Raw genomic sequence first — 27366 nt, 5'->3', positions numbered from 1 at the left:
TGTGTGTGTGTGTGTGTGTGTGTGTGTGTGTGTGTGTGTGTGTGTGTGTGTGTGTGTGTGTGTGTGTGTGTGTGTTTGTGTGTGTGTGTGTGTGCGTGTGTGTGCGTGTGCGTGTGTGTGTGTGTTTGTACGTGTGTGTGTGTGTGTGTGTGTTTGTACGTGTGTGTGTGTGTGTGTGTGTGTGTTTGTGTGTGTGTTTGTACGTGTGTGTACGTGTGTGTACGTGTGTGTGTGCCTGTTTCCGCCACTCACACTCCGGAAGCGATACACTCCAGCTTTAACTTTTCTCCTCTCATCACCATCCTCGAGCTGTCACTCCCCGTGGGGGAGAGGAAGTTAGGGGTGGTCTCTGCTACCTTACGACCTGGGGACAGGAGAGGAAGGGGTTAACACACCCACACAATACATTCAACCTTCATCTCAATTCTAATCAAACACAATGATTGGAGTTTATGTTTAATCCATGAGTCACGTCCGACACAGTAGGTGTACCAGCTCCTTATAAAGATATGAGACAGAGCACAAACTAATCGGTTTATTATTTTCATGCTTCCATGCCCAGCGTCTCTGCCAAGCAAACGGATGAAACGGTTCATCTACATCCGTAGAATGTTCTCATCGTTATCTTTCAGTTGCCCCCCTCAGCTTTGGCTTGTTTTCCGGTTTGTTCCGTAGCCATATCACCCTGTTAGTTGTTCCTTTGTCTCTCACCCCCCCTGGAGGGCAGCCATTTAAACCAGAGAAGAAGAAACAACAACAGCATTGATCTCCCACTTTCAGTCCGCCAGAGAATCACAATTACGTGAACCGAGACCAGAGACTTTAAATAAAAAAAGACTGACATCAAAACCAGTCCTGATGAATCACAGAGAAAACATATTGCTTCTTATTCCCTTTCCTTCTCTGCTTAGAAGGAAATCGTTTGATATAGTTAAAAGAGCATATATCGGGCCACTGAGTTCATATATTTCAGTGGTGTGCTTCATGTAACAACCCCAGTACATGGCTTAAGCATTTAGCTGATGTTAAATCCCTTCAACGTTTGGATCCCTTCCAGAACCTTCTGAGCTCTGAGTCAGGTTCAGAGTTCGGTCATTAAGGGATTTATACTCTTAAAGACAATGTAGCAGAAATGTTGAGTGAGGCATGTTGTGTTTACACATAGATCAGTAGGAATAGTACCACACTTGTGGCTGTGAGCTGTTTAACTGCTTGTTGCGTTGCACTTGACCAAAACCCACCTCAGATCCATTTCAATTCATTATAGATTTACTATATATGTATTATACTTACCCAACAACTCAAACATCATACGCATATAAATACAGCATTTCCTCACAGTAAACACATTAAAACATCTCTGCCCATAGTCAGTGTTACCAAACACTAAATACATTAGGTTGGGTAAGTTAGAAGGTTAGCCGCCAGTCAACAGAATTAGCTTAAGAGTAACAGAGCTATAATGAACCAGGCACACGTTAGCTTCTTTCGTGATGCAGATCTGATCTGTATGGGATTAAAGCATGTGTTAGCAGTTAGCATCTCCAGAGCACTGAAAACAGAGATGTGCTATTGTTAGTGACACTTGGAGAGGAGAGAGGGTCTCTGGGATTAGTGCAGACAACTGGCAGAGGACATATGTACGCCATCACCGCGACAAGTGACATTATAGCCGTGGTAATGCACAGCCATGGCAACGTGCAGCCAATGGCACCGCTTGAACGGGATCCTCCCATGGTGCACTGCAACCCCTGAGGAAAACTAGACCTAGCCCCCAGGGATAAGCTTACTACAACTGTGTGTGTGTGTGTGTGTGTGTGTGTGTGTGTGTGTGTGTGTGTGTGTGTGTGTGTGTGTGTGTGTGTGTGTGTGTGTGTGTGTGTGTGTGTGTGTGTGTGTGTAAGAGAGACAGGTGGTACAGCTCCAACCCGCTCCCATCCTCTCCCTGTGTGTGTGTGACCACGCCTACGTGCACATTTGCATTTGCAAGCTTATAACTATTAATGAACATATCATGAATACAGATGCTATTTCTTGCATGCATGGTTTAGGATAATCCCTCTCTTATACCTCTGCCACACGACCGTCCCAAAGAGGGTCACGGTGTCTGTCCCCATTTTGTTCCTATGAGAGTCGCCTCACAATGGTACACATGCCACCCCTCCCAGGCCTACTCCCTAGAGCCAGAGTAGTTAGAACATATGCCACTGGTTCCCCCTCTGGCTATATAGGCTGGCTGTGGATTGGGTTTGGGTTAAGGGCTTTATGATAAGCAGTAGGAATAGGAGCAGTAGGAGGTATTTTCATTTATTCTTATTTGACCTTTATTTAACTAGGCAAGTCAGTTCATTTTAAGAACAAATTATTATTTTCAACGACGGCCTAGGAACAGAGAGACCAAGGGGATGTCAGAGAACAGAGAGACCAAGAGGATGTCAGAGAAGAGAGAGACCAAGAGGATGTCAGAGAAGAGAGAGACCAAGAGGATGTCAGAGAACAAAGAGACGTCTTTCGAGGAGACCTTTTCTAATCCCTTTTTTTTGCAGTGCTAGCCTCTAGAGTACCACAGGGAGATTCTCCAAAGCTCTGCTGTCACCACTGACTTAGTTTGGAGGGGCTCTAAAGCCAGGCTTGACATTGGTTGAGTTAAGGGACAAACTGGCCTTTTGTCTGTACAGCTGCTGAGTTACCGCATATGCAATGAGTCAGCTGAAGGGAGAATTAGAGGTTATGCTAGGATAAAGGACCTTATGGGCAAATCAACACGGTTGTATTCTGGCAGTGAGAGGTCTTGGTCAGGGTGAGTGTCATTGAAAACAGCAGGGTGGGTAAATAAAACACCCCACGCTTGAATTAAATTGAGTTTAGTAAGGCTGAGCTGGCTGGTTATGAGGCCAGGGTTGAGGTTAAAGTCTCTGCTATAAAAAGCAATATCAGTCTGTGAAAAAGGTTGCTAACAGCATCCATTGAGGCTAGGCTGTGTTGTTAGCTGTGTTAGCTAGCTATGTTGGTCGCATATCCATTGAGCTGACTGATTAGCAGGCTACATGGCTAGCTGTGTTAGCTAGCTGTGATGTTAAGACATCCATTGAGCTGAAGGATTAACAGGCTAGGCTATACGGTGCTAGCTTTGTTGATAACTGAGTCATTCAACTGACTGGTTAGCATGTGCAGGCTAGACTACAGTGGTAGAACGGTGTTATGAGAGTGACACGGTACTGCTGGGGGTGAAGAATGGGAGGAAAAGGAAGAGAGCGTGTCTGGACTAGACTCACCACCGTACGGGTCAGTGGAGTTGACAGAGGAAGTGTCATTATACGGCTCCTCTGAAAACACACACACACACAGCAGTCAGCGTGCAGAACACGCAAACACACACGTAAACACACACACACACACACACACACACACACAATTATGCACACACACGCATGCCAACACTCACAACTACATAGCCTTTCCAGCTCTAAGAAAATCGTAGAAACTGAAGAGCTCCTTTCGTCCCTGCTTCAGAAAAAGAGAGATATCAACTTTAATGTCAACTGTAAAGAAAGCAGCTTCCAGGACACGTAGACGACAATCACTGCTGGAAGAGAACACAGGCACAACAGCTCACACTGAGGAACAAAGGAGAATGTCCTGATGAAATATTGTACATGTCATGGCACCAGGCCACCTGTAGATGGAGGCATCCTATTTCTCATATACACTGAAAGTACAAAACTTTGGGAACACCTTCCTAATATTGAATTGCACCCCCTTTTGCCCACAGAACAAGTCTTAATTCGTAGGGGAATGGACTCAACAAGGTGTAGAAAGCTTTCCACAGGGATGCTGGCCCATGTTGATTCCAATGCTTCCCACAGTTGTGTCATGTTGGCTGGATGTCCTTTGTGTGGTGGACCATTCTTGATACACATGGGAAACTGTTGAGCGTGAAAAGCTACCATCAAAGGCCCTTAAATCTTTTGTCTTGCCCATTCACCCTGCGAATGGCACACATACACAATCCATGTCTCAATTGTCTCAAGGCTTAAAAATCCTTCTTTAATCTGTCTCCTCCCCTTCATCTACACTGATTGAAGTGGATTTAACAAGTGACATCAATAAGGGATCATAGCTTTCACCTGGTCAATCTACTCTCTACACTAAGTGTATAATATGAGGCACACTGGTTGACCAGGTAGTAAAAGATCCCATCTGAACAGAGCAATAGACCATGGCTACATTCAAAGCCTGTGTGTGTGTGTGTGTGTGTGTGTGTGTGTGTGTGTGTGTGTGTGTGTGTGTGTGTGTGTGTGTGTGTGTGTGTGTGTGTGTGTGTGTGTGTGTAGCCTACTTACTGGTCTGCACTTTGAGTGTGAAGGGGTTCTTCTGCTGGATAGTGTGGGTGAAGAGGAATCGGGCGTTGCAGCTGTAGTCTGTGTGGGAGTCTTTAGCCAGCACATTAGAGAAATACAGGTCTCCATTCAGACCCATGGACACACGCTTGTCCTGGGTTATAGGCATCATGGCTGTGAAGGGAGGGAGGGGAGGGAGGGAGGGAGGGAGGGAGGGAGGGAGGGAGGGAGGGAGGGAGGGAGGGAGACATACTAAGTAATTTAGACTTCATGCTTCATAATCAACCATAACATGATCTTATTTCAGAGGCATCCACTGGACTGGCCAAAATGAGTAGCCTGTATCTCATGTGAAATGGAAAAACGAAACCTAGTCTCATTGGCTTGACCTTCTAACTAGTCTGGCCCCGGCTGAGTGTACAGTCGTGGCCAAATTTTTTGAGAATGACACAAATATAAATTTTCACAAAGTTTGCTGCCTCAGTGTCTTTAGATATTTTAGTCAGATGTTTCTATGGAATACTGAAGTATTATTACAAACATTTCAGAAGTGTCAAAGGCTTTTATTGACAATTACATTCTTTTCAACACCTCTGCAATCCGCCCTGGCATGCTGTCAATTAACTTCTGGGCCACATTCTGACTGATGGCTGCCCATTCTTGCATAATAAATGCTTGGAGTTTGTCAGAATTTGTGGGTTCTGTTTGTCCACCCACCTCTTGAGGATTGACCACAAGTTCTCAGTGGGATTAAGGTCTGGGGAGTTTCCTGGCCATGGACCCAAAATATCGATGTTTTGTTCCCCGAGCCACTTAGTTATCACTTTTGCCTTACGGCAAGGTGCTCCATCATGCTGGAAAAGGCATCGTTCGTCACCAACTGTTCCTGGATGGTTGGGAGAAGTTGCTCTCGGAGGATGTGTTGGTACCATTCTTTATTCATGGCAGTGTTCTTAGGCAAAATTGTGAGTGAGCCCACTCCTTTGGCTGAGAAGCAACCCCACACATGAATGGTCTCAGGATGCTTTACTGTTGGCATGACACAGGACTGATGGTAGCGCTCACCTTGTCTTCTCCGGACAAGCTTTTTTTCCGGATGTCCCAAACAATCGGAAAGGGGATTCATCAGAGAAAATGACTTTACCCCAGTCCTCAGCAGTCCAATCCCTGAACCTTTTGCAGAATATCAGTCTGTCCCTGATGTTTTTCCTGGAGAGTAGTGGCTTCTTTGCTGCCCTTCTTGACACCAGGCCATCCTCCAAAAGTCTTTGCCTCACTGTGCGTGCAGATGCACAGCTGAATCAACATTAGGAGATGGTCCTGGTGCTTGCTGGACTTTCTTGGGAGCCCTGAAGCCTTCTTCAAAACAGTTGAACCGCTCTCCTTGAAGTTCTTGATGATGCGATAAATGGTTGATTTAGGTGCAATCTTACCGGCAGCAATATCCTTGCCTGCAAGCCCTTTTTGTGCAAAGCAATGAAGACGGCACGTGTTTCCTTGCAGGTAACCTTGATTGACAGAGGAAGAACAATGATTCTAAGCACCACCCTCCTTTTGAAGCTTCCAGTCTGTTATTCGAACTCAATCAGCATGACAGAGTGATCTCCAGCCTTGTCCTCGTCATCTGATCCCTCTTCATAACATTCTGGAGTATATGCAAATTGCCATCATACAAACTGAGGCAGCAGACTTTGTGAAAATTAATATTTGTGTAATTCTCAAAACTTTTGGTCACGACTGTATGTAACATGTAACAGAGTACCATGCCTGTCCCCTCTAGCAATGTCTGGACACAGTGGCAGCCAGTGGTGCCAGCCATAGACAATATATCCTATCTAGGGTTCTATATCTATGGTGCCAGCTAGGTCAGCTCTAGTGTAGTGTGTGGGGCACTGTGTTAATGTTAACTCCTAACACAACAAGATGCTCCCGACAGATGATCACATACTCGGTAACTATAAAGAGCGAAACGGGCCAATCTGGTTGTCATGACGATGCCCGAGGTCCAATCATAACCCAGCCAGTGGTATCATGAAGTGGTGGTGTGCAATTGCGAATGGACAATGTGCTATAATAATATGATCACTGTATTTTCTAATCTATTGTAAGTATTCTGTTCATAGTGGCCCCATGGCTAATGCTCAGCATGTCTAATAAAGATTAAAACTGCTTCCCAAATGGCATGCTTTTCCCCACATAGTGCACTACTTTCGATCAGAGCCCTACGTGCCCTGGTCAAAAGTAGTGCATTATATAGGCATTAGGGTGCCATTTGGGACACAGCCTTACTGAACTGAACTGAATGGCTGAGGAGAATATAGTGGACACCATTAGCTGTGAAGGACCTCTTGAGTCTGGGCTCTTAAAATGGCTTCTGTCGTCTCTTGGGTTCTGCTCTCTCAGCTCTTTACCCAGTCAAGTCAGAGATTCACATGCATGCACAGACACACACAGACATATTTTCAGTTGGTCAGCAGTAACACACACTGCTATAGAAGAGGACAGAGAGAGAGAGAGAGAGAGAGAGAGAGAGAGAGAGAGAGAGAGAGAGAGAGAGAGAGAGAGAGAGGACAGATTGAGAGTGAAATGTGTTAAAGGTTTCTAGACAGGAACAAGAGTGAGTGAGAGAATAAAAGAGCAAGTGGCCAAACAGAAGAGCTGAAAGGTCAAACGACTGGCATAGAGAGAGACACTGTCAGAGAAAGACTATTTTAATTATGATAATATTGTAAATCTCCAAACATTGTTACGTCATGCCAATAAAGCACATTTAATTGAATTGAGAGAGTGAGACCTGTTGCCACAAGAAAAGGGCAACCGGTGAATAACAAACACCATTTTGTACTTTAACTATTTGCACTTAATATCACATTCATAACGTCTTTATTATTTTTTTATGTTTGTGAGTGCAATGTTTACTGTTCATATTTATTGTTTATTTCACTTTTGTTTATTATCTAGTTCACTTGCTATGGCAATGTTAACATATTTTTCCTATGCCAATAAAGAGAGAGTAGAGAGAGAGTCAGATAGAGGGGGACAGAGTCAGAGTCAGATAGAGGGGGAGAGAGAGGGGGGAGTCAGATAGAGGGGAGAGAGGGGGAGTCAGAGTCAGATAGAAGGGGAGAGAGTCAGAGTCAGATAGAGGGGAGAGGGGGGTCAGAGTCAGATAGAAGGGGAGAGAGTCAGAGTCAGATAGAGGGGAGAGAGGGGGGGTCAGAGTCAGATAGGATAGAGGGGAGAGAGAGGGGGAGTCAACGTTAGATAGAAGGGGAGAGAGTCAGAGTCAGATAGCGGGGGAGAGGGGGAGTCAGAGTCAGATAGAAGAGGAGAGAGTCAGAGTCAGATAGAGGGAGAGAGGGGGGAGTCAGAGTCAGATAGAGGGGGAGAGGGGGGGGCAGTCAGAGTCAGATAGAAGGGGAGAGAGTCAGAGTCAGATGAAAGGGGAGAGAGACAGTCAGAGATAAAGAGAGCAAGAGAGAGAGACAGAGAGAAAGACAGACAGACAGAGAGAAAGACAGACAGAGAGAAAGACAGACAGAGAAATAGACAGACAGAGAAATAGACAGACAGAGAGAAAGACAGACAGAGAAATAGACAGACAGAGAAAAAGACAGATAGACAGACAGACAGAGAGAAAGACAGACAGAGAGAAAGACAGACAGACAGACAGACAGACAGACAGACAGACAGACAGACAGGCAGACAGGCAGACAGACAGACAGACAGAGAGCTATTCTCACCGCTGTCCATCCAGAAGGTGAGCGGAGGGGGCAGACCAGGAGGAGGGTTACAGGCCAGGACCAGGGGAGATCCCTCACCCACTACCACTGGCTCCAACACCTCCTTAGGCCACAGAGGAGACTCTGACAGAGGGAGAGAAAGTTTTAGATACTTATTACAAGTCATATTCACTTGCTATCTATCTATGTGTGTGTGTGTGTTTGTGTGTGTGAGTGCATGTGTATGTGTGTATATCAACAGTCTCCTCACTGGACACTCGTAGTAGGATCTTGTTGGTCAGCGCCGTTCCAAAGTTGTTGGAGGCAAAACACTGGTATTCCCCCTCGTAGTCCTCTGGCCTCCCTCCGCTCCGGAAGCTGATTTCCAGCGTTCCTGAGCGCTTCCGCATCGTCACCCGCGGATCCTTCCCCACATTGAAGAACTTCCCGTTCCGTCGCCATGAGAACCTGAGACGCCATGGAAACAGAACAGAACACAACAACTGGGTCAATCCTAGAACTAGAAAGCAGGAGTAGTCAGTGATGTAAGAGACGTCTAAATTCTTCAGGAATTCGTCCTGGGCCCGTATTCATGTAGTGTCTCAGATGAAGTGTCCCGGTACAGGATCAGGTCCCCTCTGTCCATGCAATCTTATGTATTATGATCTAAAAGACTGAACTATTCCTAGATCAGCACTCCTACTCTGAGAAGCTGGTCCAGGTCTGTTATGTCAAGCATTGTCTAATGCTTCTTTATCTCAACCACTAATGAGCAGTTGAGCAATTTGCGCGGAACACAGATTAATAAAGACTCCAGATTAAGGACTCCAGATTAAGGACTCCAGATTAAGGACTCCTAAAATGAAAAAGCACTTTCAAAGGAGACTCTTGATTTGATAAAGCTTTTAGGGAGCCAGGAGTAAAAGACTTAATCTGTGTCTGTGCAACCACACAAAATGTTTTTGGATTGAGAAGCACTTCTGATTGGTTAATGAATGAATACAAGCACGCGGTTACATAACTGCTAGGGCTGCTATTTTGAAAAGGGGATTACTGTCATATTTACTCAACATACAGTAGAGTAGACAGAGTCGATTCTAGTCCCATAGCTCTGTCTGTGGCAGACTGTAGGACCAGGGTCATAGAACCATAACGAGAGCAGGACAATGGGTGTATCTCTAGGAGGCTGTATGGGAGCCAACAGGACTGATTGGGACTGAATGAGTGAGCGATCCCTCTCTGAATGATTCATGAGCATGAATAGTAAACTGGCCGCATCATTCTAGCACAATGACTTGCCTAGGAATGGAAAGAGGTGTGTGTGTGTGTGTGTGTGTGTGTGTGTGTGTGTGTGTGTGTGTGTGTGTGTGTGTGTGTGTGTGTGTGTGTGTGTGTGTGTGTTGTGTGTGTGTGTGTGTGTGTGTGTGTGTGTGTGTGTGTTTAACTATTCTTGTAGGGACCAATAGTCCCCACAAGAATAGTAAAAAAAACAGAAATTTGACCAACTGGGGACATTTTATTAGTCTCCACAAGGTCAAATGCTATTTCTAGGGGGTTTAGTGTTAAGATTAGAATTAATGTTAGGGCTAGAATTACGTTAAGGGTTAGGAACTATGGTTAGTTTTAGGGTTAAGGTTAGGAGCTAGGAGCTAGGGTTAAGTTTAGGGTTAGGGTTGATGTTAGGTTTTTGAGTCAAGGTTAGGGTTAGGGTTAAGGTTAGGGTATGGGTACAGGTTAGGGTTAGGTTTAGGATTATGTGTTAGGGAAAATAGGATTTTGAATGGTGTGTGTGTGTGCATTTGTATGTGTGTATTATGTGTGTATTGTGTGTTTGTTATGAGTGTGTGTTATGTAAACCCTCAATGTGCCTCGAAACAAACAAAAAGCACCCCTGAATGAGACCACTGTCCTCAGCTGGTCAGGGCCTACATGGGTGTGTGTGTGTGTGTGTGTGTGTGTGTGTGTGTGTGTGTGTGTGTGTGTGTGTGTGTGTCTGTGGGTCTGTGTGTGGGTGTGTGTGCGTGTGTGTGTCTGTGTGTCTGTGTGTGGGTGTGTGTAAGTGGGTCCGTATTAGCCCATCTGATGGCATGAGGGGAACAGGAGGAGGTAGAATAATGGTTTAAAGGGGACACAGGCTGGCATATCAGGTTGAGGCACAGGGGAGGGTGGTGTGGGTGCTGCTGGTGAGTTGGTGTGGGGGAGGAGGAGGGGGAGGAGGTGGTGGAGGAGGGGAGGAGGTGGTGGAGTGGGAGAATTAGGAGGAAGTAGTGGAGTGGGAGAAGGAGGAGGAGGTGGTGGAGTGGGAGAATTAGGAGGAAGTAGTGGAGTGGGAGAAGGAGGAGGAGGTGGTGGAGTGGGAGAAGGAGGAGGAGGTGGTGGAGTGGGAGAAGGAGAAGGAGGAGGAGGTGGTGGTGTGGGAGAATTAGGAGGAAGTAGTGGAGTGGGAGAAGGAGGAGGTGGTGGAGTGGGAGAAGGAGGAGGAGGAGGAGGTGGTGGAGTGGGAGAAGGAGAAGGAGGAGGAGGTGGTGGAGTTGGAGAAGGAAGAGGAGGTGGTGGAGTGGGAGAAGGAGAAGGAGGAGGAGGTGGTGGAGTTGGAGAAGGGGGGTTAAAGGCAACATAGTTCAGTGTGTTCCTATTGTGATGACATGACCAGAGATGGAGGGACAAGGGAGAGGAGCAGGCGAGGGGAGGAGTGGGGGCGAAGAGAGAGGAGGAAGCAAGGTGAAAGCACTTGTCAGGTCTGGATAGCAGGGCACTTGTCAGCTTGGGAATATGGAGGGTGGCTGGATGGCTGTCATGGGGTATGGGGTAGGGGCAGGGGTGGGTGGAGTGCAGGCGATGGGTTTGGGATGCTGACAAGGTTCAGGTGGGGGTTGGAATGGGGTTGAAGGTGGAGGGTAGGGGGTGAAATGGGGTGCAGGATGGCACACTGGCAGAGCAGTGCTGACCTATTCATGCTCAAACTAATGACTGTCATCCTGTATAACTGTCATCGTCAGAGAGGGAGAGAGAGAGAGAGAGAGAAAGGCCATGGTAAGGTAACAGTAGGGCAGATCGAGAGGGGGGGTTGAGAGAAGTGAGACAAGATATAACAGGGAGAAAAAAAGAGTGAATATGAGAGCGAGAAAGAATGAGAGCGAGAACAAGTGGAGACACCCAGCTCCAGCAGGGAGAAAAGGAGGGGTAGAGTGTGAGATAACGACAGAGTAGGAAAGTATGCAGGATGGAGAGAGAACAAAACAAGCACAAACAAAAAGACAAAAGAATGATCAGAGAAAGAGAGAGAGAGAGAGAGAGAGAGAGAGAGAGAGAGAGAGAGAGAGAGCGAGAGACAAAGCAGGCGAGAGGGTGCAGGAAATGAGAGACGACAAGCCGAATGGAGGAGGGAGGGAGGAGAGAAGCGATAGATGACGGATGGACAGAGGGAAGGATGGAGGGATGAGAGGAGGTCTTTGTGTGTAACTCACGTTGGCACGGGGTTCCCCTTGGCCTCACACTCAATGATGATGTTATCTCTGGGATCAACAATGTAGTCCTTCAACGACTGTTTCATAATGGTGGGAGGCTGCTTCACTGGAGAGAGAGCGAGACAATGGAGAGAGAGAATGTACCGAGAGAGAGAGAGAGGAAGAGAGAGACGAAGGACAGAGAGAGAGCGAGAGAGAGAGAGAATGTACCAAGAGAGAGAGAGGAAGAGAGAGACAAAGGACTGAGAGAGAGCGAGAGAGAGAATGTTCATAACCTCTAACTTACCTCTAGCCCTAGTAGGCATTTACTGTATATTTAAAAATAAAAATATAAAACATGAACACGTATAGGAAGCATTCTTCGACCCTGCTGCTGGAGGGCTGCAGTGGGTGGGCGTGTGTGTGTGCGCGCGTGTGTGTGTGTGTAGGCTTTTGTTCTAACAAAGCACTATAACACACCTGGTTCACCTAATGAACTAAACAAACAGTAAGACCTTGATGAGCTGAATCAGGTGTGTCAGTTTAGTGTTAGGAGATAAAAGACATTGCACCAGACAATACACATCACCCCCCCCCCCTCCACACACACCACCACAGCACACTCACACACACTCACACCGTGGCCATATCCAGGAGGAGTGAAGGAAGAAAGGAGAGCATTAGGCTATGGTGTAGATGAATTGGTTCCATTGACTCTGTGTATTCTCCCCTCCCTCTGGCCTTACACAGCTGTGCCCACTCTTCTATGCACATTTCATTTCCCACTTAAGCCAGATGATTCCCCACTGTGTCTCTGCCCTGCTCCACTTCTAGATCACTGGGCGCTAGGGGATCACTCTGCTCCTTCTGCCTCAGCACCGACACTACACAGCAATCAGGCCCAGCCTCAAAGAAAAACTGTTTGCGCCCTCCCGCTGTACAAACTAGCCCCAGTCGAAAGGAAAGCCCACTTGCCAAGATGTGCCAAGGTGGGAGAGAGGAACGACTGTGTGTATTCGTGTGTTCCATAAATCTTGTCCAGAGTAACCGCAGTCTTATAGGGAATAGCCCAAGTCTGACGGAAGTTCCCTGGCCAAGATAGAGAACCTTCTGTTAGAGGGAAAGAGCGAGGGGATTTCATCGCTCATTACTATTCTCTCTGTCCTCAGTTTGGGGTTGCCGGGCAGTTACCCAACTGTTGTTAAGCACTACTTTGAATGTATAGAATAGGTAACAACTGTAGTCATCCACCCGTTTGTGAGTCCAGTGGTTAAAGCAACAAACAAAAAAACATGACTGAAACTTGACTGGGGCCAAGTTAACCTCCCCGTTCATGTAAGAAAGGCATGACAATGGCTTTTAGTGAATGAGGATCATTTTGTACAGTTTGAACTGCGAGTTTGACCAATTCCAGTACCCTTGTTTATGATTATTCCTATTTCTCCTGTTACCAGTCACTTTCTCTTAATCCCTGCCTACATGTACAGTGCATTCAGAAAGTATTCAGACCCCTTCACCCTTTCCACATTTTGTTAGGCTACAGCCTAAATGAATTTTTACTAGGATTAAATGTGAGGAATTGTGAAAAAACTGAGTTTAAATGTATTTGGCTAAGGTGTATGTAAACTTCCGACCTCAACTGTATGTAAATGTGATATTTAAAGTTTTCTTTTTTTTTTTATATACATTTGCAAAAATGTTGAATTTTTTTTTTCTTTGTCATTATGGGGTATTGTGTGTAGATTGATGAGGGGAAAAAAACATATATATATATATATATACACTGCTCAAAAAAATAAAGGGAACACTTAAACAACACAATGTAACTCCAAGTCAATCACACTTCTGTGAAATCAATCTGTCCACTTAGGAAGCAACACTGATTGACAATAAATTTCACATGCTGTTGTGCAAATGGAATAGACAACAGGTGGAAATTATAGGCAATTAGCAAGACACTCCCAATAAAGGAATGGTTCTGCAGGTGGTGACCACAGACCACTTCTCAGTTCTCAGTTCCTATGCTTCCTGGCTGATGTTTTGGTCACTTTTGAATGCTGGCGGTGCTTTCACTCTAGTGGTAGCATGAGACGGAGTCTACAACCCACACAAGTGGCTCAGGTAGTGCAGCTCATCCAGGATGGCACATCAATGCGAGCTGTGGCAAGAAGGTTTGCTGTGTCTGTCAGCGTAGTGTCCAGAGCATGGAGGCGCTACCAGGAGATAGGCCAATACATCAGGAGAGATGGAGGAGGCCGTAGGAGGGCAACAACCCAGCAGCAGGACCGCTACCTCCGCCTTTGTGCAAGGAGGAGCAGGAGGAGCACTGCCAGAGCCCTGCAAAATGACCTCCAGCAGGCCACAAATGTGCATGTGTCTGCTCAAACGGTCAGAAACAGACTCCATGAGGGTGGTATGAGGGCCCGACGTCCACAGGTGGGGGTTGTGCTTACAGCCCAACACCGTGCAGGACGTTTGGCATTTGCCAGAGAACACCAAGATTGGCAAATTCGCCACTGGCGCCCTGTGATCTTCACAGATGAAAGCAGGTTCACACTGAGCACATGTGACAGACTTGACAGTCTGGAGACGCCATGGAGAACGTTCTGCTGCCTGCAACATCCTCCAGCATGACCGGTTTGGCGGTGGGTCAGTCATGGTGTGGGGTGGCATTTCTTTGGGGGGCCGCACAGCCCTCCATGTGCTCGCCAGAGGTAGCCTGACTGCCATTAGGTACCGAGATGAGATCCTCAGACCCCTTGTGAGACCATATGCTGGTGCGGTTGGCCCTGGGTTCCTCCTAATGCAAGACAATCCTAGACCTCATGTGGCTGGAGTGTGTCAGCAGTTCCTGCAAGAGGAAGGCATTGATGCTGTGGACTGGCCCGCCCGTTCCCCAGACCTGAATCCAATTGAGCACATCTGGGACATCATGTCTCGCTCCATCAACCAGAGACTGTCCAGGAGTTGGCGGATGCTTTAGTCCAGGTCTGGGAGGAGATCCCTCAGGAGACGATCCGCCACCTCATCAGGAGCATGCCCAGGCATTGTAGGGAGGTCATACAGGCACGTGGAGGCCACACACACTACTGAGCCTCCTTTTGACTTGTTTTAAGGACATTACATCAAAGTTGGATCAGCCTGTAGTGTGGTTTTCCACTTTAATTTTGAGTGTCACTCCAAATCCAGACCTCCATGGGTTGATAAATTTGATTTCCATTGATCATTTTTGTGTGATTTTGTTGTCATCACATTCAACTATGCAAAGAAAAAAGTATTTAATAAGAATATTTCATTCATTCAGATCTAGGATGTGTTATTTTAGTGTTCCCTTAATTTTTTTGAGCAGTGTATATACAGTTGACGTCGGAACTGGTTGCGCTTCGTTGGACTATCATTTGTTTTTTTAACAGGCCCAACACACCTCCAGGCTGTGTAAGAGCTATTTGACCAAGAAGGAGAATGATGGAGTGCTGCATCAGATGACCTGGCCTCCACAATCACCCGACCTCAACCCAATTGAGATGGTTTGGGATGAGTTGGACCGCAGAGTGAAGGAAAAGCAGCCAACAAGTGCTCAGCATATGTGGGAACTCTTTCAAGTCTGTTGGAAAAGCATTTCAGGTGATGCTGGTAGAGATAATACTAAGAGTGTGCAAAGCTGTCATCAAGGCAAAGGGTGGCTACTTTGAAGAATATAAAATATAAAATACATTTTGATTTGTTTAACACTTTTTTGGTTACTACATGTTTCCATATGTGCTAGTTCATAGTTCCGATGTCTTCACTATTATTCTACAATATCGAAAAATAGTAAAAATAAAGAAAAACCTTTGAATGAATCCAAACATTTGACTGGTACTGCATATATGTTATTAGTTATACTATTGTGATATTGAAAACTGCACTGTTGCATAGGGCTTGCAAGTTCAGCATGCCACTTTACTTGTGAATTTGACAAATAAAACTTGAAACGAAATGAGTATTATAACAGACACAATAGACAATAGACACAACAGAAGCATTTCTGGGGTGATCCACAAAATGAGTCAAAATAATAATATTTTTTTAAATCAGATTTTTTTTATATTAATGAAGACATGCTAAAGTGCAATAACTCAGCATGTCCATCTGTGCACTCTGTGTGTTATTTTATGTGACTAACCTCATAGGGTCAAACCTGCTATGTGAACTGAACTCTCGTTTGAATATGGTCAAACTATTCCTTAAATATTTGGTTTAAAAGAAACATTGAACATATAAGAGTCATAGTGTAAAAGCAGGTGAACTCTTTTTGGCCATTTCCTGTTTTTTTTCTGGTGGAACACCCAGTGGGTCGAGCAGGATGCCTGTCACCTATAGATTGACAGTCTATAAACGTTTTGGAAATTGTTGTTGTTGTTATGAAGCTTGCATTCAATTGCCCCTCCCAGTTCCACACAACAAGCTTCCATTCCCCCTGTTACAAATGTATGGCTGATTTAAGATAAAACTCGTCAACCCTGTTACTTAATTTGGCACCTAATAGGCACTTGCTATGTTTTTTTAATTTTATTTAACCTCTTGAGATGGGAAACATGTTCATTATTAAATTGAATGTGTGATCTTTATGAGTGGAAGGTTAAAATGAGTTACACTACTCAAAAGGGACTCATTTCGTGGAATGACCCTACTGTGTTAATAGAAAAACACTTACGGTCCTGCTGGATCTTTGCTGTTGGTCCCAGAGAGAGTACAAAAATAAAAATATACAGAGAGAGAGAGAGAGAGAGAGAGAGAGAGAGAGAGAGAGAGAGAGAGAGAGGGCGAGAGATAGATGTTGCAGTTGCTGTTAGTGATATTAGAGGGTTCATTAAAACATTAGCCTATAGCAAGAGCATGTCTACAGCATTAAACAATGTTCCGGTTGTGGAGTTATGTTATGGAGTAGTTATGTTATGGAGTAGTTATGTTACGGAGTAGTTATGTTATGGAGTAAGTATGTCCTAAAAGAAAAGGATGTGGCAACAATGTTATTCTACTCCAAAAACAAAAGTCATTCTACTGTTATACCCATGTTATGTAGCTAAAGTACATTTATATTAGTTATACGATTAGCTAGCTGCGTAGAAAGTTGAGCGACTACACTGACTGTGAATATGTCCTGAAGCAAATTAGCACAATGAGATGGAAACTTACCTGTTGATGGATTCCACATGGCGACATGGTTGATTTTCAGGGGGCGGGGGGCAGACAGAGAAAAAGAGAGAGATTATATGATCGTCACAGTCTGCTAGCATCGGCATGGTAAGATAACCGCGAGCTAAGAAGACCCCGCCCACTGGACACACACTGATTGAATCGACGTTGTTTCCACGCCATTTCAATGAAATGAACCAGCATGGAATAAACATTCAATTGATGTCTGTGCCCAGTGGACAGACATTTGGGACAATCTGTGATAGTACTATAACTGAGAAACTAAAATACAAATATATGTGATTATTTCCCACTGCATGAATTATCACAAAACAGTACATTTAAGTGTATAATATATTTCCATAACGGATGTTTTTGGTTGACGTAGCTGACACAGTGGTCCAAGGCTGTGTCTGATTGAGAGTCCCTCCCCTCCCCTTGATGTAATTTTCCTAGTGTGTGTGTGTGTGTTTTTTCCAAGGCTATGGGGGGGGCGGCTGCCTATAGACAGGTGAAACACCCAACCCCCCCCCCCCCCCCAGATCTTTTATTTAGTCAGAATAAGCCATGGTCACATGGGAGGGGTAGGGGAAGGGTGAAGGGACAGAACCTAAGAAGGACATGACAACCCTCATCAATAGAGGTCACCACTGGGACCTGGGGAGGATGGGGGTGGCTGGGGAATGAGAACAGAGATAAATTAATCTCTCCTCAGCTCACATTAGAGACATACAGTCCTATAGACAACACATGGTACCATTCATTCCTCTCAGTTGTGCCTGTACAGCAGTAAGTGAGAAGCAGAGGATTCCACTTTTCTCTGTTGTCTATCAACCACCTGGGGCCTCATTTATAACCGTTGAGTAAATTTAACACTAAATATCTGCGGGCACCATTTCTGAAAATATTGAGATTTCTGAACTTGATGCGCGCCATACAAACGCACGTTTCCTATTTTAAATGAGACTTGTAGTGAAACTGCGCGAGTGAACAAGCATTATAGCACCGCATGAAAAAACGTCCATCGTTCACCTTTTATGGTGACAATCATGCCCTTATTTGCTGATACTTTGGCAGTATTGGAATTAGGCCAATACAGTATCTGAAGGAAATAGCAACGGCGACCTTGATAAAAATGTCTTTGAAGTTGTTGGCAGAATGTTTTCTTTTTCAGTGGGCCTACTTACAGTAGTAGCCTATACACACTTCAATGAATCAACTGTATTTTCACCTGTTAAATTCTACAGTAAGTTATTAACCGCGTTAGCTGTCGGAAGCATAGGCTACAGCAAAAACTAGAAATTATCATAGCCTTTCTTAGTAGGCGCAATTACATGAGAGATGGTCATGGCATGGTTACTTCCGGAATATGAAGTAATCATGGTCAGAAAAGGTGAGGGATTTATTATGCAGTGGTTATGATATATGTAGGCTATTATGTTTATAAATTCAATATTGTCTACTTGAGAAATTTGACATTACAGCATTCAGACGTAGCTTACCAAAGTCAATGGAAAAGGTCAAAGGTCTGGCCTACTGTTAAACTCCACTTATCTTTTTACTACGGTGAAGTGGATCCAATTAAACGAGAGATGGGATGAATGGTAGCCTATACTAACTTGTTGTAGCCCTATAGGCTATTTCACAAGTATCCTATGAAACCACCAAAGTCAGAAAGGTGAGGAATTTATTCTGCAATCATGGACATTAAATAAATAATAGGAAATAAATGCCTATTTCTAATTATTTTAGAAAGTAAAGATAAAATAATTTACAGAAAATCATTCCATCTTGTTATTAATTTTAGCTACCTGATTTTTTAAAACGAATAAGTCATCATATTTTCCCGTTTGCACAAGGCTACTAGGCTACTAGGCTACTGGGCTACTTTTGCCTTCTTGCAATGCAATACTTCAACTACTAGAAACTGTGTGTAGGCATGGTCTAAAGTTTGCAGGAGGATAAGCACATTCTCACGTAGTAAAGTTCTGTTTTATAAATGGAAAATGTTGTATGAAAATAGGTGCACACATGTTTTGGGGCATATCTTCTGCATACACAAAGTTGATAAATAAGGCCCCAGGGCTATAAAATCACCTGTTTTCAGACAGCCCCTTTTCTGCATCTCTGTCTCCTTTTCTCTTTCCCTCTCTCCCTCTCTCTGCCTCTCTCTCTCTCTTCTCATGTCTTTATCTCGTCTGTCTTTTTCTGCCTCTCTGCCTCTCTCGCTCTCTCTATTCTCATCTCTTTATCTCTTGTCTGTCTTTCTCTACCTCTCTCTCTCTCTTCTCACCTCTTTATCTATTGTCGGTCTTTCTCTGCCTCTCTCTCTCTTCTCATATCTTTATCTATTGTCTGTCTTTCTCTATCTCTCTCTCTCTCTTTCTTCTCATCTCTTTATCTCTTGTCTGTCTTTCTCTACCACTCTCTCTCTCTTCTCATGTCTTTATCTCGTCTGTCTTTCTCTGCCTCTCTCTCTCTCTCTTCTCATCTCTTTATCTCTTGTCTGTCTTTCTCTGCCTCTGTCTTCTCATCTCTTTATCTCTTGTCTGTCTTTCTCTGCCTCTCTCTCTCTTCTCATCTCTTTATCTCGTCTGTCTTTCTCTGCCTCTCTCTCTCTCTCTCTCTCTCTCTTCTCATGTCTTTATCTATTGTCTGTCTTTCTCTGCCTCTCTCTCTCTCTTCTCATCTCTTTATCTCTTGTCTTGTCTGTCTTTCTCTACCTCTCTCTCTCTTCTCATGTCTTTATCTCTTGTCTGTCTTTCTCTGCCTCTCTCTCTCCTCTCATCTCTTTATCTCTGTCTCACTGGTGATGAATATATTTGTGAGAGGTCGAAGGGGTTACAAGGGTATTATGTATTTTTCTCTGTTGGGGCATCTCCCCCCGTTGTGTGTGTCCTCTGTCTGACACTAATCAATAGAGCTTCCTGAGGGCGCTGGGTGAAAGGTTGTGGGGTATAAAGAGACATTGAGAAAGACGGCGCCGTAGGGGGGAGATGAGGTGGAGACTACAGAGGTGATGACAGCTGATGACCGTGTGTGAATGTGTGTCCATACCCTGTGTGTTTGAGGCACATAAAGAGGTAGACAATAAGTGGTGTGTGTGTGTGTATGTGTGTGTGTGTGTGTGTGTGTGTGTGTGTGTGTGTGTGTGTGTGTGTGTGTGTGTGTGTGTGTGTGTGTGTGTGTGTGTGTGTGTGTGTGTGTGTGCTCACATATGTGTGTGTTTGACCACCTCATAGCAGGTGCCCGTGGGGCTTTATCTGCTATCAAATGATTTTTCATAATGCCACTGTGAGACATTCTCAGCTATTATTGTCCCTTTTTAACAAAAAGTGAGAATGAAAGGAGAGAGAAAAGAGAAAAGGCTAGTTCTCTTTCACTTTGTCTCTTTGTTTCATATTCCCACTGGAGTCAGTCCGATGGGACACTATAGTCGGGAGCTTTCACACATGTTATGATGGCCTGGTACTGGAGTGTGTGTGTAACAAGATCTCATAGTGTCCCTTCGAAATTCAACGTGTTATGGATGAACGTCACAATTAGTTCCGCTTGGTTACAGGGTTAAAACGGAAAGGTTAACAGTTTAGGCATTCATTCAGAGTGGTTAAGGTTAGGGCTATGGTTTGGGGAAGGCTTAACACAAAATAATGAAAGACAATGTGCTATTACCATAAGGTACCATCAGTATTGTGTGTGTGTGTGTGTGTGTGTGTGTGTGTGTGTGTGTGTGTGTGTGTGTGTGTGTGTGTGTGTGTGTGTGTGTGTGTGTGTGTGTTAGTGTGTGTGTGCGTGCGTGCGTGTGTGTGTGTGTGTTGGTGTGTGTGTGTGTGTGTGCCTGCGTGCATGCGAGTGTGTAAGATGGGGGATGGTGAGCTCCAAACCTATTGTTCAAGATATCACTGGATATGAAGCTAGATCTGCAGATGTAAAGACAGGATCACTGTGTTGAGTAATACATCTTCGACATCACTTGATCTTACAGTATACTGAAGACGTTGATTTACTGTGGAGTTCCTTCTGAAAACTGTCACGGTTTGGTGTCTCTACACCAGCGGGTTAGAGCGAGGTGCCGCATACCATAATAAATGACAGATATGTGTTTGCGATGTGGTTGTTGGACTTACAATCGAGAGGAACATCGATAGCAGACACTTCTTGCCACAGCAGCAGGACCAGTGATATGACAGACAGGGCCCAAGGCCCGCCCTGCACCAACATCTCTCCCCTCTGTTTCTCCTCTCTAGTCGCAATTCCTGATACGTCTCTGACCTATGTGAGAGAGAGAGAGAGAGAGAGAGAGAGAGAGAGATGTGTTTTCAGCGTGTGGCTGGCCTACATCTGCAGCTGAGGCCCTGGCTCCCCAGCGAGACTTGCCCATAGACAAGCTTCAGAGAGAGGAGAGATGTAGACATCACACAGACCAGTATCCCCCTCTCCTCCACTACCACATTACCCCAAACCATTACCGGTACCAGAATCAGTACCCCAGTTTCCCAGGCCCAGCACTAACCCCCGACCCTCTTTCTCCCACAATAGTGCAGACTCCCAGGACCCTGTTCCTCCACTGCCCAGGCCTCCAGACCCGGAGTAACATAACATAGAAGAGGGTACCAGCTCAGCCCACTAGCCCCATAAACCCTGCCCCCAAACCCAGACCCTGAACCAACCCCACTCAATCACACAGCAGCTGAAGACACTGACTTTTCATTCAACATTCCCCTCCATTTCAACCAACTAAATACATGACGAAATACTAAATGGCGATATACTTACATAAAGCACACTTAGTGGAAACTGTAAATAATAGATGCATCTTACAGCGATTAGTCAACAACAGCTTGTTACCCCTGGGGTAATACCCAATTCTCGTACAAAACCTGTGCGTGACCCACACACACACTCCCATGCATAAACCATCTGGTGATATGTCAACCAAACACCATGCTACAAAATACCTAATCTGCCCCTGGGGAGGAGGATACAGATATTCCAGCATTCCTTTGGCTTCATCTGACACACACACACACACACAGATGGGCATGCACACACTTATTTTTTTAATTGAACCTGTATTTAACTAGGCTAGTAGGTTAAGAACCAATTCTTATTTACAATGATGGCCTACCGCAGCCAACCCCAACCCGGACGATGCTGTGCCAATTGTGCGCCGCCCTATGGGACTCCCAATCACAGCCGGATGTGATACAGCCTGGAATCGAACCAGGGTCTGTAGTGACACCTCTAGCACTGAGATGCAGTGCCTTAGAACGCTGCGCCACTCGTGAGCCCATGGATGAATGCACTGATGAACACACAGAGGCAGACAACAACCCCCCCACCCCCCCCACATCCCCTCACACGCGCACACACACGTGCACACACACGCGTGCGTGCGCACACACACACACACACACACACACACACACACACACACACACACACACACACACACACACACACATAGCTGGATGAGAGAATGGAAGGTTGGATGAAGGAACGAGTGGAGACAACAAAGGAAAGTCACATATAACTGTCTTGCTCTACTCCCTAACATTGTCTCTCTCTCTCCTTCTTTCCAGTATCACATGCAAGTGAGAACATCAATATAGGTCACTATAGTTCCCCCTATAGCATGCTAGTATCTACACTCTCTAAATTAGTAAAGATCCTCATATACACTCTTAGAAAAAAAGGGTTCCCGAAAGGGGCTCCATAGGAGAACCATTAGAATAACCCTTTTTGGTCCCAGGTAGAACCTGTTTTGATTCCAAGCAGAACCCTAGAAAGAGCTCTACATGGAACCCAAAAGAGTTCTACCTGGAACCAAAAAGTGTTCTTCAAATGGTTATCCTATGGAGACAGTCGTAGAACCCCTTTAGGTTCTAGATAGCACTTTTTTTCTAAGAATGTAGGGCTGCGTTGCAGATATAAGTTATTGGCTTTTCTAGGTGACCTAGCAGATACACATAAACAGAGGTGACCTAGTAGATATGCAGTAGTTCACAGAGGCTTCACAACAATCAGGTCAGGACTCGTTCTATCACTGGGCCCTAGGGGTGGAAACCTGGGGTAAGTCTACCCTGCTGTCTGCCCTACCGTTCTAATAACACCGTTAGACAAGCAAACTAGACTAAAGATTCATTTAGCAACATTTTCGAAACCGAAATATCCAAATGGAGATTCCGTGAAAACAAAAATCTGACATTGATTGGTTGATCAAGACAAGTCCCCCACTCTTGTCTCAAAGCAAGACACTGTCCCAATCACAACTGTGCTGAAATTGTAGTTGACCACATGGCAATTCTTTAAAGTATTTAAAACGGTCGGATGACTGGGAATTTCCGTAAGCAACAATATGACAAATGTCTTCAATGGCATTAGCCTACTTTATTCCAATATTTTCATAATTTAGCGATATTCATTCCCACCGTGATTATTGATTGAGCCATCCAGTGGTTAAGAACACCTGCATGCATAGTGGTGGGCTTTGCGAAGTGATGGGACATGCCTCGCAAAATGTAGAACTGCCACAAGGACGGTAAACAGCCTAGTAACAGGCGCTGCCTAGCAACCATCATTATGGCACATCACATCTCATGAACGAGTATTGCTTACGCCAGACTTAGCTACGACTAGTCTTATTTTGGTTGGTGCAACACGTAATTTTGATCCCAAAGTCAGAAGTAGCTATGCTCAACCTACCATTGAAGACCAACTCTTTTGGCTTCTGGAGTGTGTGTGTGTTGGGTGTGCCCTCCTTGAGAATAAGAACAAACAGCACTTCATAACAGATCAACCCAGAAAATCCACACCAAAGGGTGGACTCAACTCTTGATTAGAGTTGATTTCACTAATGTGGAATCACAGAGGAAAGCCTTGAATTGGTTTAACTTCTATTAGAGAACAGAAGGGTCCGTGTATGTCCCTGCTGGTAGGCCATGGCTAGTTCTGCCTAGGCTGGCTCCAGATCTGCTTGTGCTCTTGCCAACTCCATTGCTGTCATTGTCGGGCAAATAATGTTTACCGTGACATTTCCATAAGGAGATGGCAAGAGAGGAAACATACTGTCACCAAGGCTAACTTCTGCCTGGTTTCAGGAGTTCAGCTTCTCACCATCTAACAAACATGTCAGAAAGGGTAGTTTGTAGCTGGCTTCCTGACAGGGTCAGCCCCAAGTCGTGATTTGTGGTTGTGCCAAGCATACTGACGGGGACAGCCCCCGGTCGTTGCCTGAGGTTGAGCTGGTCCGCCCAAAAGGAACATCCAGCCAACTGGAGGGGTACATAAGGGTTTTAGCCTTCTGCTTGTCGAATGTGCACAAATGTGGGCATGAGGATTTGACGGAAGTTTCTGGAGGGCTGGATTGCTGGTGCGTCGGCTAGCGGGTTATGGTGGAGGTTGATCTCAAACGTGGTGAAATCAGGTGTGGGCCCGAGGAGGGTTTGTTGGGCGTATCAGACATGCCATTTGGTTTGAGTGGATGTAATTGTAGTAAGGTTCGGATGACTTCAGGCGTGATTGGAACCTGCGTCTGATGATGGGGAGGTCTCTGTCTGAACAGAGACTCTGAAGGGCACGGAGAGAAGGAAACTGAAGATGGTGAGTGTGAGGATGCGGGAAGCGTCCTGAGAGCAGTGATACTGACGGAGAGGATATTGAAGGTGATGGGGCGCTGTTGATGGTGGTTGCCTCTTGCGGATGCCCCATGAGTTGGAGCGTGTTCCGCACGAATCGGAGGCCGCTGAGGCATGTCCTGATGGTGGTGTAGTAGGAACGGAGGTGCTGGTGGGCGTACGTGACCTAAAATGTGACGACAGGAAGATCGCAGTTAGGAACATGGCCCGGTCAACAGCAATGGAGGATGCGAGGTCAGGGCTCAGTGTGGAGCAGGCCATGGCTGTTGGGTGGAAATGGGAGCTAGGTCCCGGCTACAGGAAAGAAGGTGAGCGAGGACAGCAGGCTCAGTGCGCAGCGAGGTAGGTGGGTGTGAGTTGCTATCTGATTCGCTGATAAGCTAGTATATGGCGCACATGTGTAGCTGCAGATTCTGTTCATGTGTGAACTCTATTGTGTGTATGTCTTTGCTCTTCAGTGTGTGAGTTCCGTAGTTTGCAAATGTGTGTGTGTGTGTATGTGTGTGTGTGTGTGTGTGTGTGTGTGTGTGTGTGTGTGTGTGTGTGTGTGTGTGTGTGTGTGTGCGTGTGTGTGTGAATTTGTGTGTGTGACTGCGTTCACGTGTGTGTGTGTGTGTGTGTGGGCTCAGTAAAAAGGCGTTGGAAGCGGATTTGAATATTCACCATGAACATTATAACATATACAGATAACGACATTAACCTAAGTATTATAATTACGCCAATTAGCATCAATTAAGCAGAAAACTAGCATGCTAAATTACACTATTATGCAGAAATACTATCTAAATTATGCACATTTTCTTCCATTATTTAAAAAAGGCAATTTCTTAAAATAAACCCTATGTCACTTATCCCTATTGAAATAATTCACTTTATAATTCATAAGTACTACTGTTTCAAATAAGCTTCTGCCGTAAAGTATATTCAGGGGATATTCAGTTTAGATTTCTTCGTTTTCTAATCATTTCCTTGGTGGACTTGGTGTGATTTATTTGAAAGGATTCTACAGCTATTTCTGCCTTCCATATTTTGTGTGACACTGGTTACGGCATCCATTTTATAAATATTTGATGTGTTGAGACTATCTGTCCAAATGGATCCATGTCCCATCAACTGCTCTTAGAGAATGCGTCCCAAATGGCACCTGATTCCCTATACAGTGGACTACTTTTGACCCGAGAGCGCACCACACAGGGAATAGGTTGCCATTTGGGATGTGCAGCCTTTGTCTCCATTTATTTATATAAAGAGCATTTACCAGTCCCAGGCAAATACGCTATATATACAAAAGTATGTGGACACCCCTTAAAATGACTGGATTAGGCTATTTCAGCCACACCCGTTGCTGACAGGTGCAGAAAATCGAGCACACATCCATGCAATCTCCATAGACAAACATTGACAGAAAAATGGTCTTCCTGAAGAGCTCAGTTACTTTCAACGTGGCAACAAGTCAGTTCGTCAAATTTCTGCTACTGTAAGTGCTGTTTTTTATGAAGCTTCATGAAAGCTTCATGAAATGGGTTTCCATGGCTGAGCAGCCGCACACAAGCTTAAGATCACCATGCACAATGCCAAGCGTCGGCTGGAGTGGTGTACAGCTCGCCGCCATGGACTCTGGAACAGTGGTAACGCATTCTCTGGACTGATGAATCACGATTTACCATCTGTCAGTCCAACGGACTAATCTGGGTTTGGCGGATTCCAGGACAGCGCTACCTGCCCGAATGCATAGTGCCAACTGTAAAGTTTGGTGGAGGAGGAATAATGGTCTGCGGCTGTTTTTCATGGTTTGGGCTAGGCCCCTTTAGTTCCAGTGAAGGGAAATCTTAACGCTACAGCATCCAATGACATTCTAGACACTTATGTGCTTCCAACTTTGTGGCAACAGTTTGGAGAAGGTCATTTTCCGGTTTCAGCATGACAATGCCCACTGTGGAAGAACTTGAATGGCCAGCATAGAGCCTGACCTTAACCCCATCGAACACCTTTGGGATGAATTGGAACGCTGACTGCGTGCCTGACCTCACTAATGCTCTTGTGGCTGAATGAAAGCAAGTCCCCGCAGCAATGTTTCAACATCTAGTGGAAAGCCTTCCCAGAAGAGTGAAGGCTGTTATAGAAGCAAAGGGTGGACCAACTCCATATTGTCCATGATTTTGAAATGTTATGTTCGACGAGCAGGTGTCCACATACTTTTGGTCATGTAGTGTATGTTTTCCACCCCCCTTTGCTGTTGCTCCGCCCGTGTCATTGCTACCGGTTGTATGACGGTAATGGGTTGTTCCATTATGCCATTCTGAGGGTACGTGATGAAGGCTAATGGAGCTCTTGTGGGATAATGGACCTCAGAGACAGGGCTGAGTAGGTAAAATTAATAAGCTCTGGTGTAGTGGAGGGTGTGTGTGTGTGTGTGTGTGTGTGTGTGTGTGTGTGTGTGTGTGTGTGTGTGTGTGTGTGTGTGTGTGTGTGTGTGTGTGAAGTGCGTGTGTGTGCCTAATGCACCTTAAGCCCCCCCCAAATAGCTATTCCAACCACCTATTACACAGGCTAACAGATTGGCATAGCAGGTAGTGAAGTAAAACTTGATATCTCTCTGTCTCTGCTGGCATGTAGTCTCTCTGTGTTAACATTCAGAACCTGGTTCAGGTGTGCATTAGCAGCTGGAGTGATCTAGCCCTGTGCAGCTATTTCAGTTTATGGTGACATGAAATGTATCTGTGACACTCTGCTTTGTTAGAACACAGAAGAGTGTTTTGGAGAGGCCATTTCCCCCCTGAGAGCTAAAGTAAGGAGGCCCATCTGTGGATGGGTAATACATGGCATCTAGATTTGCAGGTCTGGTCTCAAGTCCATTTGTTGGTGCTGAACAGACAAGGTACAGACTGTAGACTGTATCCAAGACAATGAGTGCTGATCTAGTGCTTTGACTATAGAATGGAAACAAGTGGATGTGTATGACTGAGGGTGTGTGTGTTCCTGTGCTGGGGGCTGATTATCACGTGTCAGAAGAGGGTTAATGACACACAGCCCACAACAATAT

General features: G+C 45.3%; 1 protein-coding gene across 11 annotated transcripts in view; it reads right to left on the bottom strand.

Moving 5' to 3' along the window:
• Positions 1 to 27366, bottom strand: part of LOC115142940 (neurofascin-like) — a 147922-nt gene that overhangs the window by 45145 nt on the left and 75411 nt on the right. For 6 of the 11 annotated variants that reach the window (XM_065001731.1, XM_065001737.1, XM_065001729.1 and 3 more), the window contains exons 3-10: positions 20814 to 20958; positions 16205 to 16222; positions 11530 to 11635; positions 8334 to 8530; positions 8084 to 8206; positions 4344 to 4514; positions 3276 to 3326; positions 253 to 364 (exon numbers count right to left, since the gene is read on the bottom strand). In XM_065001731.1, the coding sequence (XP_064857803.1) occupies positions 253 to 364; positions 3276 to 3326; positions 4344 to 4514; positions 8084 to 8206; positions 8334 to 8530; positions 11530 to 11635; positions 16205 to 16222; positions 20814 to 20907 (872 nt within the window). In that variant the 5' untranslated portion in view covers positions 20908 to 20958. The remainder of the gene's footprint in view (positions 1 to 252; positions 365 to 3275; positions 3327 to 4343; positions 4515 to 8083; positions 8207 to 8333; positions 8531 to 11529; positions 11636 to 16204; positions 16223 to 20813; positions 20959 to 27366) is intronic. The other 5 variants (XM_065001734.1, XM_065001738.1, XM_065001735.1 and 2 more) reach the window with 3 other exon arrangements.

Source organism: Oncorhynchus nerka, linkage group LG15 (genome assembly GCF_034236695.1).
Source record: "Oncorhynchus nerka isolate Pitt River linkage group LG15, Oner_Uvic_2.0, whole genome shotgun sequence".
Classification (NCBI taxonomy): domain Eukaryota; kingdom Metazoa; phylum Chordata; class Actinopteri; order Salmoniformes; family Salmonidae; genus Oncorhynchus; species Oncorhynchus nerka.
Note: the sequence above shows the minus strand (reverse complement) of the source record. Positions and strands in the feature narration are given on the sequence as shown.